The sequence below is a fragment of the Sinocyclocheilus grahami genome, unplaced genomic scaffold (genome assembly GCF_001515645.1).
Source record: "Sinocyclocheilus grahami isolate Dianchi unplaced genomic scaffold, SAMN03320097.WGS_v1.1 scaffold212.1, whole genome shotgun sequence".
In the NCBI taxonomy this organism is placed as follows: domain Eukaryota; kingdom Metazoa; phylum Chordata; class Actinopteri; order Cypriniformes; family Cyprinidae; genus Sinocyclocheilus; species Sinocyclocheilus grahami.
The window spans coordinates 1,285,472-1,298,412 of NW_015505391.1; the positions used below are offsets into that span (position 1 = coordinate 1,285,472).

The following is a 12,941-nucleotide window of genomic DNA, read 5'->3' on the forward strand; positions in this document are numbered from 1 at the left end:
AAAAAAAAAAAGAATTAGGGAGAATCAATAAATGTATTAATATATTAATCAATTAATTTATTGCTTTTGTGTGAATAATATGTAATCATGTAATCAATAAAAAAGTAACTCTGCTCTGATTCTGAGTATTTTAAAATGTAATTTAATCTAATTACAAGTACTTAATTTTTGTAATCTGATTACTTAATCCAGATTACATAGAATCAGTTACTACCCAGCTCTGTGTGTGTGTGTCTATATATATATATATATATATATATATTTACACACACAGTATATATAACACATATAACAGTTTGGAGGCAGTAACTTTGAAAGGCTGCATTTATTTGATCAAAAATACAGTAAAAATACAATTGTAAAATCTAATTTAAAATAACTGTTTTCTATTTTAATGTTTAAAAATATATTAATGTGATGGCAAAGCTGAATTTTCAGTAGCCATAACTTCAGTCTTCAGTCTCACATGATTTTGCAGAAGTTTTTACTGTCTTCTTGTTTTGATCAATTGAATGCATCCTTGTTGTATGAAAGTATTAGCTTCTTTTTAAATAAATACAATTTACTATAAGATCACTGACCCTAAACTGTAGTATATAGTGTATACATACATACATATACATATTTAGGTTTTTGGTACATTTAAACGACAAATATTAATCCTCCTATTTACTACCGGTACTTTTACGAACTTGAGCCAAGCTCATTTTTCTCCATTCTATTTTGATGACAGTGAAGGAAGGATTTGTATCATGTAGTTGCTCACAAAGGGTTATTTTGGTAGAAAGGCCACTTTACGTAAGGCATGAAAGGCATCCCAAGGCTAATATTTAGCCGGTGACAGGGCCAGCTGCTCCAAACTGAGGCACAATTCTCAGACAATCCAGAGTAGTTGGGACAAAAATGTATTGTGGTGAAGCGCCCATGCCTTGCAGGTAAAATAGCATCAGGTATCTTGAGGCTTGAGGGCTGAAGTACTAGCTGTGTTCGTGATATAGCCTGTGATGGACACACAGCTGACAAGTCAAGAAGTATTTTTTGTCTTAAAGCAGCAGCTTAATACTACACTCTAAAAAAAAATGCTGGGTTATTTCAACCCAACTTTGGGTCAAATATGGACTAACCCAACCGTTGGGTTCAATTTTGACATTACATTTTTAACCCAAAAGTTGGGTTAGTCCAAATTTGACCCAAAGTTGGGTTGAAATAACCCAGCATTTTTTAGAGTGTATAAAGGGACTTGAATAAAGTTGACTTGCCTTTATAAGGATTACAGGTGGAGTATGATTTATTTATTTTTTTACAATAAAGCAGTAGTTCAGCCAAAGGCGAAACTTTGCTGAAAATGTACTCAACCTCATGGCATCCAAGATGTAAATGAGTTTGTTTCTTCACTGGAACAGATTTGGAGAAATGTAGCATTACATGACTTGCTCACCAGTGGATCCTCTGCAGTGAATGGGTGCCGTCAGAATCAGAGCTGATACAAACATGACAAGAACCCACAAGTAATACACACAACTCCAGTCTATCAATTAACACCCATGTTTTAATCCATCATTTTAACTTTAAACCAAGACTTCTGGCCAAAATGCCAGTCCATAATGCATAATGGTAATGCAGGGATTACCAAACTTTTTTTTTGTCAGCCAAATGTCTTTTATGCCAGGTTCGGAAAATTTGATGTAATGTTTAATGCATTTTATGTTGTTAAGAACAACAAATTGAATATATTTTCTTTCTCTTAGTATTTTTATATTAGTATGGTACAAGTTTATCCTATTTAAATCTATGTGATAAAGTCAGTATGTATTCTACCCAGCACTGATTATGGATAGAGGACACGTATATTTTGGCCAAAAGCAAGTTTGAAGTTAAAAATGTCTTGATGGATTTATTATTCCTTCACATAATTGACAGACTGGAGTTGTGTAGATTACATGTGGATTATTGTCATGTTTGTATCAGCTCTGATTCTGACGGCACCCATTCACTGCAGACGATCCATTGGTGAGCAAGTGTTGTGATGCTAGATTTCTCCAAATCTGTTCTGAAGAAACAAACTCATCTACATCTTGGTTTTCATTTGTGGGTAAACTAGTCTTTAGAATACTTTCCACTATTCAGTTCAATATGTCAACTTCTGGTTCAACCAGTGGTGTGAGTTTGGGCAGAACTACCTGTTTGTCCAAAAAAGGAAGACAGGAAGTGCATCCCAATTTGCATACTTATGCACTGACTATTCTGCTATTTTGTAATATGAGAAGTGCGAGTAGTGTGTTGACATTAAAATTTCCAATAAGAAGTGCACATAAAATACTGAAAAAGTGTAGAAACCCCTCAGAACACCTTTGCAAACACACTGCAACACAATAGCGGTAAAAGCATAAAGAACGTAGTTCTTTTCATTCTATTCATGGCAAAGACTCACATTTCTTTTTTCAGAACCTTGTGTGTAGCAATACTTCTGGCTGAATAGGAAGTACATTAAGTTTCTAAATAAATTCATGTGACTAGTATTCAAACCACAGTCACGGAGAGTAAAAGGATGGGGTTTGGTTTTCATCAAAAGCTGTGCGCCGTTTTTATTGTAGTATTCTAAATTTACATTAAAAAAAGAAAGTCTGCCCATGTCCTAGATCCATTATGAAAGTTAACGCACAAATTCCATATACATCTCATTGTATTTTACATAGAGGATAAGAGTATAGGCATGGAGGTGGCATGATCAATCACAAAGCTTAAAAGAACCAAGAGAGATTAAAAGAAAAAACCCTGAATAAATAGAAGGTGCTGTCTATTAGCAGAGAGTATGTAAGCATGTCACTCTTTTGAGAAGTTCAACATAAAGCCGTAACGTGGCAAATCTCAAGCCCTCCTTTTACCGATGAAGAGAGAGGGGTCCCAAGCGTACTAAAGCAGAAACGTGAGGAGTAGAGCGAGATGACAATGGAGAGCCTAACTTGTCTGTACAGGTGCATAAGTTAAGAGAGTACATCTGGTGATTACACAGACACTAAGACATTGACGTCTAGTTAAAATGGTTAAGGTGTTAATTTGCCTCGGCCAATCAGGGCAGACCATTTGAACGTCCAATAGAGCGCAACAGTGGGCTTTCAGAAGTAAAAATCCCATTTAATTTCTCCATAAAGAAATTTATTTTTAACAAGAACATGAAAACCTTTGAAACATGAGAAACCATGAGCTCAGTTTGATTTCACCATCAAAAAAAACCCACTAAAAATGCTGAATTTGCTGCGAGGAACTACACTACCCATAATCCTGAAGAGGGCTCCACCAATCAGAGACACTGCTGCTACCATAGAAATAAAAATCATAGCAAGAGTTCGGTAACGACTACCCACCCCCATTAAGCACTGCGAATTACAAACAAAGAGATGCTTGATCACACCAAAACGAATATTTGTTGCGATAAACATTTCTAATTTTAATCAACGGCTGTTAATTTCGGTTCATTTCACTGTGAAAAAAACTGGCCAACCAATAAGATACTCACTTGTGGTCACATGTCACTACTGTTACAATTTGAATTTCCATTTTATTCAGCCTGTCCTCCATTTTTTATGTATTGGTCTGAACAGAAAACTTCAAATGCAAAAATCAAACCAAATTTGTGGCTAACGTTTGGTGTGAACGGGTTTTAAATGTCCCTAAACCTTTAAACTACTTTTATATTTGATCAATTGTTTTGCAATATACACGCATACCATGAAATTGTTTTTATCCGTATAATGACAATAAGTCAGTAATTGTACCGTCTAGGGCTGTCAAAAAAAATTCGAATTTCGAATATTCGTCGAATTTAAACTAAAAATCCACATTTTAGGTGTACGTTAAGGAGGCAGCCTTATCAGTGGCGCACGAGATGCGATGATGTGTCGTTGCATTTTAATATTTTTGCTAGCCTATCCTGCTGAAGCCACTAGATGCGGCGCTGCTTCGTTGTTAATGACAAATATAGCATGAAAAGAGAACATCAACGCGGAGAAGATCTTGTTTACGTCAAAACTGAAATCAACCCGTTCACACGGAATGCATATTTCGCGCATTTTCTAGAGGGACATCTATCACTGTTGCACTCACGTCTCGCACAAAAGAGCGGCATGTTTAGAAAGCCATGCAAAATTAATGCAAGTTCAACTTTGAAAAAACATAACATCTCTCCCGCCCTTTGTGTTAAACTATGAATACATACATGATGCCGTTTTGTTTATAGTTGTTTAAGCAACTTAATTATAATTGGTTTATAAACATTATGCACTTTTTTCCCCACAGATAGTCATGTTTTCTTGCTTTGAATAAACGTGCATTAGTAATATTTTGCTCGATGCGCCCTCTTGTGGCCTCAGGAGAGAAGCCAAAAGCTTTTCTTCACCCTAACTGAAATTATGCATTTTAAATTCAAATACAATTTGAATTTTGATAATATTTAAGTACAAAATTCGAATTTAGTTTTTCAGCCATTTTGACAGTCCTAGTACCGTCATGTTTTTATTCGATTGTCATTCACGATGCTTTGATGGGTTGAGTAGTTCAAACCATCAATGGATCTAAGTATGCGATCTTGTACCTTCATTTTTTTTCCATACCTAATTACTGTGTATGGTACGTTGTGATTTATCTTGGAACTGGTCAGTTTAGTTTTTGGCTTTATTTTTTTTATCCTTATGGAGAAAATGGATGGGAAAAACACTGTCGCTGATAAAGTGGGCGGTCACTGTTGTGCTCTGATGTGTCACAGACGAAGGGGCAGATTGGAGCCGAGTGACAAAAGCTTTTAACACTTTTTCTTGCGAAGCTACTGCAGGTTCCAATTTTGCTGTTGATTTCCATATTAAACAAACAATAAAAAACCTAAACTTGTAGATATTTCGCCCATTTCAAGTGGGCTGTGTTCAAGTAACCCTGGGAAAAGAAAAAAAGTTAAAGCTTTGGGATATTTAGCTTTTTTAATGACAAGGTCATTAAAAATCATGCACGCTGCAAATAACCTCATGCAGTAGTTATGGTAAACCATCCAAGCACTTTTTATTCATTAATATTCATAAATACACACAGCAGCTTCATTAGAGAAGGTCTCTTGTTTCCTCTTCAGTTTTTGAATGTGGAGTATTTATAAGGAGAGCCTTTTGCAAGACACAGGAAGCAGAGGTCTGCCACAGATACCTACGCTCACCTGCTAAAGGAAAAAAATTAGTTATGTGGAATTGATTATCAACTTATATATATTTATTTATATATTTATATTTCTTATTTTCTCTCTCTCTCTCTCGTTCCGTTTATGTGTCTCTCGGTTTCGCTCACTCTCTCACACGCCTGTTCTGATGTATTTTGATTTTTTTTTCCTCTCGCTCTCCTTTCATGGATTTATACAATGTAACAAAGGTGACATACCTGAAATTACAATCACCAAAAAAAAAAAAAAAAAAGAAAAGAAAAAAAAAAGGAAAAAAAATGAGAGAGAGCTGTGTTTTTTGCCCACCGTCATTGGCAGTTACAGCACAGAGGACATTGTCTGCGTTGTGGTGGGATATCATCAAAGAGGAGGTGGTGGAGGCTCCTTGCCTGTGGAGCTCTCCTTCAGGTTGAGGCTCTCCAGAGCCACATCTAAAGGCATGATGTCCACGCAGCCCATGGCGCCGAAGTCAGCAAAGTCTCGCCTTTCGTCCTCGTCGGAAGACGAGCTCTCTTCTCGCATTAGTGTGGACAGCAGCAGCTCCTGCACGAACAGGCTGCGGTCCGCGCGCTCGCTCTCCAGCGCCTGCCGTTCTGCCTCTGACATTTTCGGCTCGTTCAACCTGGTGGAATTAGAAGGGACAAATACTAAATTAAAAATGTATTATTGTCTATGAAATCTGTTTTAACCCCTCACCCAATTCTTGATTTCTTGAAGTTTAACTGAATGATAATAATCAAAGAGGATGTCTAAACAATTAAATTCATAACATTTCAACAATTACAATTTTAACAATATAGGGCCCAATAAAATGTTTCATCTTTTCAGAATTTTTTTGGGGGGATTCTGTGTTTTATGGTTGAATGCATTTATCAAAAAATGCTGATAATTAAATGAATGCATAAAACGTTACTAGTTTAATTAATCTTTTAAAATGTAATAAAATTAAAATATAACATTTTGGCTAACAAAGTGCTGCACAATAGAGGTTTACTGTTCAATTATAACTAATAAAAAATTGTGATATTTCTTAGAAATAAGATTTTAAATTGCTTTACTATTAATATGACTTCAAGATACTGTACAAAACTAACAGAGTTCTGGAATGAAACTCTAGATGGCGCAGTACGATAGGTCTAACTCAATCTGACCTAATGACATCATCACATGGCTCAGCTGATTGGTTCTGTCCTGTTTCAGTAGCCAATGAGCTCACTGCTCAACATTCAAATAAATGACTAGTGCTTGCCGTAGCAGTTGCAGCTTGCTTCAGAAACCCTCCACCTTCCCCAGCTCCACCTGTATAGATCTGCTACGAGGTGATTCATGTATGCTATATGAGGGTTATTTCATGTATGTTATATTTGCAGCAGCAATATTCCTTACATGATTACAGCAGCATGTTGTGGATGTATTGGCAGTAGCAAGTCTCGGTACTTGCTCTGCCGCAGTAGCAGCGTAGCAGTTCTATTCTGCCAAGCCCAAATACATTAACCCTCTTAGCGCCAAAGTCGCAAAATTGCGACAAGACATCATACTTAATCAAATAGACTGTAGTTCCTAATATGGTGTAATATCTCATTTGTATTCCGTACCACTAGATGGCAGACATGTAGTACTTCTATAGTAATAATTTAGTACTTTCTCCTGTTTTATTGTTGGTTTCCTCTTTTCTGATCATTTGTAATGAGGATAAAAAGACAAAAAAAAACAAATAGGTTCAAACATCAATTCAGTATCTATTATTTCCTGAATATTATGACATTCAGGAGGGCCGCCCCCTGATGACGTCATACTATGCAAATTAGATGAGTATATTTACACCCCACATAAACTTTCGGTCATGCCCAACATTTTTCTAATTTACATTAGATCTCTATCTTTAAGCCCTTTCAAGCTACAAGATTTTGAAATCTTGATGTCAAAATCCAGCATTTTTCCAAAAAAACCCTGGCGCCTAAAGGGTTAACATTGTCATGTGCATTACCATGCCAATCCCTTTCGAGAGTTGTCATGACAGAAATATATTTCTGCCACAATTTTAAGTAAAACCAAACTTTTATTTTGGCAGGGCATAGTGAAGACTTTGAGTTTCTGCGATAGTTTTAACAAATTAAATGGTGAAATACTCGTGAAGTAAACTCTCAGAGCAGCTCTTGATTTGAAGCTCACGTTAATTTTCTTTTTAAAGTTGACTTAAGTGTTCTTTCCCCAGAATTTCATTTTTATTTCCCCTACATTATGATATCAGGACAGTTTTAGAACCCTAACATTTTTGACTATGTCCCAAAAAATATCTGAATTTTCATTTAAAAATAAGAATGTTCTGAAAATACAGCAACAATCTTGAGAATATGCTGATGTCTGAGCCGTACCGTGTGAGAAGAAACTGGGAGCTGTGGGAGGCCAGCGGGTTGCTCTCAGACATGGCGGTGTTTGTGGCGGTGTTGGGCGGCGGGATGTTGGCGCTGATGTTGCTAGGGTTGCTGCGTTGGCGTGTAGCGTTACGGGCCGTCTCCAGCTGCTGGCGTGCCGCCTGTGCCTGCTGGCGCTCCAGCTGAAGCTGCATTTGCAGCTGCTGCAGCTGCGAGGCCGAGGGGCCAGAAGAGTTGAGCTGCCCTCCCGCAGAGCGCCGCACACCCGACAGCTGAGAGAGCAACTCTGGTGATGTAGACACAAGGGGAAAGAGAACCACTGTGTGAGAAGACGCTTAAAACAGCACTTGCATCATCAAACTAAAGACACATAAGTCAGGTAAGTACAAAGTCCTGTGTACATGCTCCCTACTTCCTGTCTTTAGACATTACACACCTGCTATGGGGTCCATGGCTTCCCTATTACTTGGGGAGTAGGAGGAGCTTTGTGAAGAGGAGAGGCCACCAGTGGAGCTGCTGGTAAAGTGCATGTTAGTCCGGCGTGCCCGCGGACCGCCCAGTCCCCGCCCAGGGTGGAACATCCGACGCACGTGTCGCACGCCGCTGCTCTCGTCGTGCACATGCTGGTTAAGGAGCAACTGCTTGATAATGTGTCACCACACACCCGATACAGAAGACACATCACATCTCATCCTCAATCATCTAATATAGTCATTCAAATGTTAAGCGCATATGGCACATTGAGCAGTGGCACTCATGCAGAAATTTCAGGTTCGCGTCCGATGTGTTGTGATTTCATTACCTTTTTTGCTCCACACTTTTCTGTCACTTTATCACTTAACTCTGTCTGTTTGTAATATCTTTTGTAATACATAAAAGTAAAATCATAAAGGTTTGGAGTGACGAGTAAATAGCAGAATTTTAGGTTCTGTGAGAAGAACCTTTACATTTCTTAAAGATGTAAGGACATAAAACCTCAATAAACCTTTGTAAGGTTATCTCTGAAGAGACTTGAACATACACACACACACAGGCCTCAGTCATTACACATGAGCAGAACCTATGTGTGTACATTGTAAAATCATTCTTAAGTAAAGAATAAATTGAACATTGAATAGAAGGTTTTTATGAAAGAAGTCCATTATATATTGGGACATATACACATTAGGTTAAGATAAAAGGATATTAAATCTCTAGGTGCTCTGTGTTCAAGTGTGAGATGAGCAGCAAAGTCATCTGTCACATGATTGGGGTCGCCACCAGGCAAAGCTGCACAGATTGGGCAAATCTGAAACAGAGAATACATACATATTCATAATGAATTAATGTAACCTCACATTAAGTGGACACATGCTTGTTCATGTTTGTGTCATTTTCATTAAAATTAAAGGTAATGTTTAGAGGTACAAAGTCATGTGTCTGTAAGCAGCAGTCCAGATAGACGAGGAGCTGTTGATATTGTTATAATTGAAAGACAGAGTGCAAAGTCACAGCAGCAAACAGAGTCAAAAGAGGTAATATAAAAATCAAATGCAGATAATGATTACAACCAGAAGGCCACTTTTATCATTATTTTCCTGTAATATATCCCTATACCTTTCTGTTTTATTATCCATCTTCCATTCCAGGAGAGCGAGAACATGTTTAACATTTTTAAAGCAAGTGCATTTTGCATTAAAAGCACATGAATGATTAGTTCAGGAATTTGAACTTTTCACTCAGTGGTTGATGAAAATTCACATCACGTTCTGTGCAAAGAGTTCTGATGTTAATTCCTGCAGACGATCTGTGTTTGCTGTGAACAGGCTTTATTTTAAACACATCAAACTTTGATGATAAAGGTCTTGAAAAAACCTGACATTGCTGTACAATAGGGCTTGAAAATAACGATTTCTCGATTTTAATCTATTCTTACAGAACCAACATTGATTCTTAAATCCCAAGAATCGATCTATGCTCTTGTCAGTTTATGTGCGAACACAACTGCGGGAAACATTATTTGTAGCAAGCCTGCCATTCAATAAGTCTTGCCTCTTTAAGAAGAATCGCTTTATATATCGCCCAATTGTAAGTCGCTTTGGATAAAAGCGTCTGCTAAATGACTAAATGTAAATGTAAATTAAACAGAACAAGAAAGTCAAAGCTGTGAAGGGTTGGGTATCGTTTTAATTTTATCGATTCCGATTCCTAGTTTTGATTCCAATAAGATTTTTAAAAATCCAATAAAAAAGTCAAACATTTAGATGTCAAAAATGTATTCTGTCTTTTTGCAAAGCATTCTGTTGCAGCTGAATAACATGAGCAAAAATCAGAACATTTAGACCAACAAGAGGAACATTTGCCTATGGTTTTAACAAAAATACCACAGCAAAAACAACTAGAATAATATAATATAAAGTTCAAACATTAAATTGTTAAAGACAAGCAAACAGTAATAAAACAGGAACAAACAAATAAATTATCAATATCATAAATACAACTGAACAAATTTCAGGTAGGCCAACAGAAATTGAAAAAAAAAAAAAAGTTTAAAAACACTGCAGTTTTCTTTTCATAAATAAAATATAGATTAATCTAGGGCTGCAACTAACGATTATTTTAATAATCAATTAATCTGTCGATTATTTTTTCGATTAATCGATGAATCGGATAAAAAACAAAAAAGCAAGAAAAGCATTCATTTCCAACCCTTTATTCAAAAACAGAACTAAAACCTTTAGAAAGTGCACAAACATTTTGCTCCTTGAACATCCTGAGCTGTTATAATAATAATAATAAAATAAAAATGGACTTACACAAAAAACATACACATGTATGCTTTACATCTGCCAAATATACTTTTTTAAAAAAAAATAAAGTGCCACCTGAGCTGCCAGAACAATAAATAATTTATAAAAAATAAAGAACAATACAAATCAGAAAATTTAACAGGATTTGTTTGAATGTCAGAACTTGTTCTCTACACTACACTGCAGACGCACACACTCGCAGATGCATACACTCGCAGACGCACACACTCGCAGATGCATACACTCGCAGACGCACACACTCACAAACTCTCACACTGACACACACACACACACACTTACACTTACTCTCTCTCACTCCCTTTGTTCAGACACTTTGCATTGCAATGCAAAATTGTGAGCATGTCCACATGCTCCTGGCTCAGGCTCGCTATTTTCTTTGAGGCCATGTTGCCTGCTGCAGAAAACAGCCGCTCAGATGGTGTTGAAATGCTGAATGGGACGGGCTACGGACTCGTAGACTCGGCGAGCACGCGCAATTTAAGTCCACGAGACCGAAAGTCCACATGAAGTGCGCCATTTGGGACAGGGCCTATATGAGGTGCCAAACTCTGCTAGCATCAGTGCGCGAGAGAGACCGAGTGTGTTCACTCCGCTCCGCGCTCAACTAAAGTTATTTATTTTTTTAATAATCAAACGTCTCCGCGTCGCGCGACACAACGAATCGATTATGAAATTCGTTGCCAACTCTTTTAGTAATCGATTTTTATCGATTTAATCGATTCGTTGTTGCAGCCCTAGATTAATCCTCATTAAAGTTACAAAATATATTCAATCAAGATCAGTGAATGATTTTCTTTTTTCTCACCTGTTCACGTACACTTAAGACAAAAGGGCTGTGTTTACAAGGATATACTGACGTAATTTTGCCCATATTGGCTGCAGTATGTGAAAGAAATCAGTTCCGGCCTTTTCTGCAGTGGAAATGCATGTAATGGTTCGAGAACGAACACAGGCCGGGAACACTCTAGAGTTGGTCTCTTGACACTGCATCATCGAAGATGTCGCTTTGGAGTAATCTCCTCCTTCCTCTAATCTACTGAAGCCTTATGAAATCTCGCAGGCGAAAGTTCCAGTAGCCCCTCACTGCAGAACACAAGATCCAGGGGGCGTGGTTGGATCCACATCTAGTGGAGATTGGTAGGTTTAGGGATGGAGATGGGTGGGTTTAGGGATCAGGGGGTGGAGCCGGGTAGGTTTAGGTATATGTAAGGTGGGAGGAGTTGGATCTGGATCCAACCACGCCCCCTGGATCTTGTGTTCTGCAGTGAGGGGCTACTGGAACTTTCGCCAGGGTTAGGTTAGGACACTTTTTTTGTGTTCTGCAGTGTGGACCATCTCGAAAATTAATCCGTATCGTTCCGCTGTGCAGTGCATTAAGTCACAATACTGTATATCTATTGAAACGTGCATTCAAGTGAGCGCATTGAGACAGACCCACTCCCAAGTTTGGCCAGGGGGCTGGATTATATCAGTGGGCCTGAATATATCTACTTTATGGTCAGATAGCCCGTTAGTAGGGCTGGGTATCGATTCAGAAGTCCCGATTCGATTCGATATGCAAGCTCTCGATTCGATTCTTGATTTTTTTTATTACATTGTGAATATAGTTTTAATACAAATGCTATTGATACTTCTAAAACATGAACAGTAAACATCAATTTACAAATGGTGAATTAATAAAAAGACATTAAGAACCACATGCCTGTATTTTAAACCTATTCTTTTTTTTTGTATAGGGTCCTTTTCTTAAACAATAATAGGGCCCTATACAAGCGCCATCCGTCATTCATTCATTGCGGAAATCATGGCGCCTTATGCGTGATATCAGATGCTTCCGCAGATTTATAGTATTACTATAGCATTTCACCTGAGCTTTGCGAATTGCGCGTATGGCCATGATAAGCACTGAATGAATGACAGGATTGCTGTTGTAACATCGCACAAGGTAAATAAGGGTGACATCTAGTGGAGAAGACTAATGATAAGATTCACGTTAATCAGATCTTGTTTTAAATGTCTGCTGAAATAAATACTGGAAAAGATTGATTCGCGGCTTTTGAGAATCGATATAATTTAAAAAAATGGTAAATCGGAAAATCTATTTTTTTGCCCAGCCCTACCCGTTAGTTGCCTTGAATTTTTTCCAAGAGTACTTGGACAGCGATCTTGGAAAGTGATTTTGTGCTTCTTTGGGATGGCATTATAATGTTCCGTTCACTTGCAGAGGGCACATAATTCCAATAACAACCAACTGCAGAACCGCAGAACCATACGTCATGACAGTCTGAGGACAACAGCGCCAGACTAACAGTCTGAGGTCGGAAGTGGGCGGAGTAGCCGTATCAGATCGGAAGTGGGCGGAGTTCATGTAAACTAATAATGGCGGAAGAGACGCTTAGAAGTTAATCAAGGCGTAATTACGAGAGCTCAGTCAAAAGTTAATGAAAATGGAATCGTCATGGCGGAAGAAGAGAAAACTGTAAAAAAAAAAAAATACAAAATACAAAAGGGCTCGGAGTATTTTGCAAGTGGGCATTGTGACGAAGGCACTTGAGCACA

The 12,941-nt window shown here is 37.8% G+C and overlaps 1 protein-coding gene and 1 long non-coding RNA gene across 2 annotated transcripts in view; both read right to left on the reverse strand.

Annotated features, from left to right (window-relative positions):
- Positions 1-4,442: 4,442 nt before the first annotated feature.
- Positions 4,443-12,941, reverse strand: part of LOC107596001 (E3 ubiquitin-protein ligase KCMF1) — an 18,247-nt gene continuing 9,748 nt past the window's right edge. The window contains exons 2-6 of the mRNA XM_016286604.1: positions 8,759-8,860; positions 8,009-8,186; positions 7,573-7,858; positions 5,504-5,819; positions 4,443-5,197 (exon numbers count right to left, since the gene is read on the reverse strand). Coding sequence (XP_016142090.1) covers positions 5,558-5,819; positions 7,573-7,858; positions 8,009-8,186; positions 8,759-8,860 — 828 coding nt within the window. The 3' untranslated portion in view covers positions 4,443-5,197; positions 5,504-5,557. The remainder of the gene's footprint in view (positions 5,198-5,503; positions 5,820-7,572; positions 7,859-8,008; positions 8,187-8,758; positions 8,861-12,941) is intronic.
- The window catches only part of LOC107596002 (uncharacterized), an 11,945-nt gene continuing 8,656 nt past the window's right edge, over positions 9,653-12,941 (reverse strand). Inside the window, exon 3 of the long non-coding RNA XR_001610326.1 lies at positions 9,653-9,666. This is a non-coding gene — a long non-coding RNA (uncharacterized lncRNA). The remainder of the gene's footprint in view (positions 9,667-12,941) is intronic.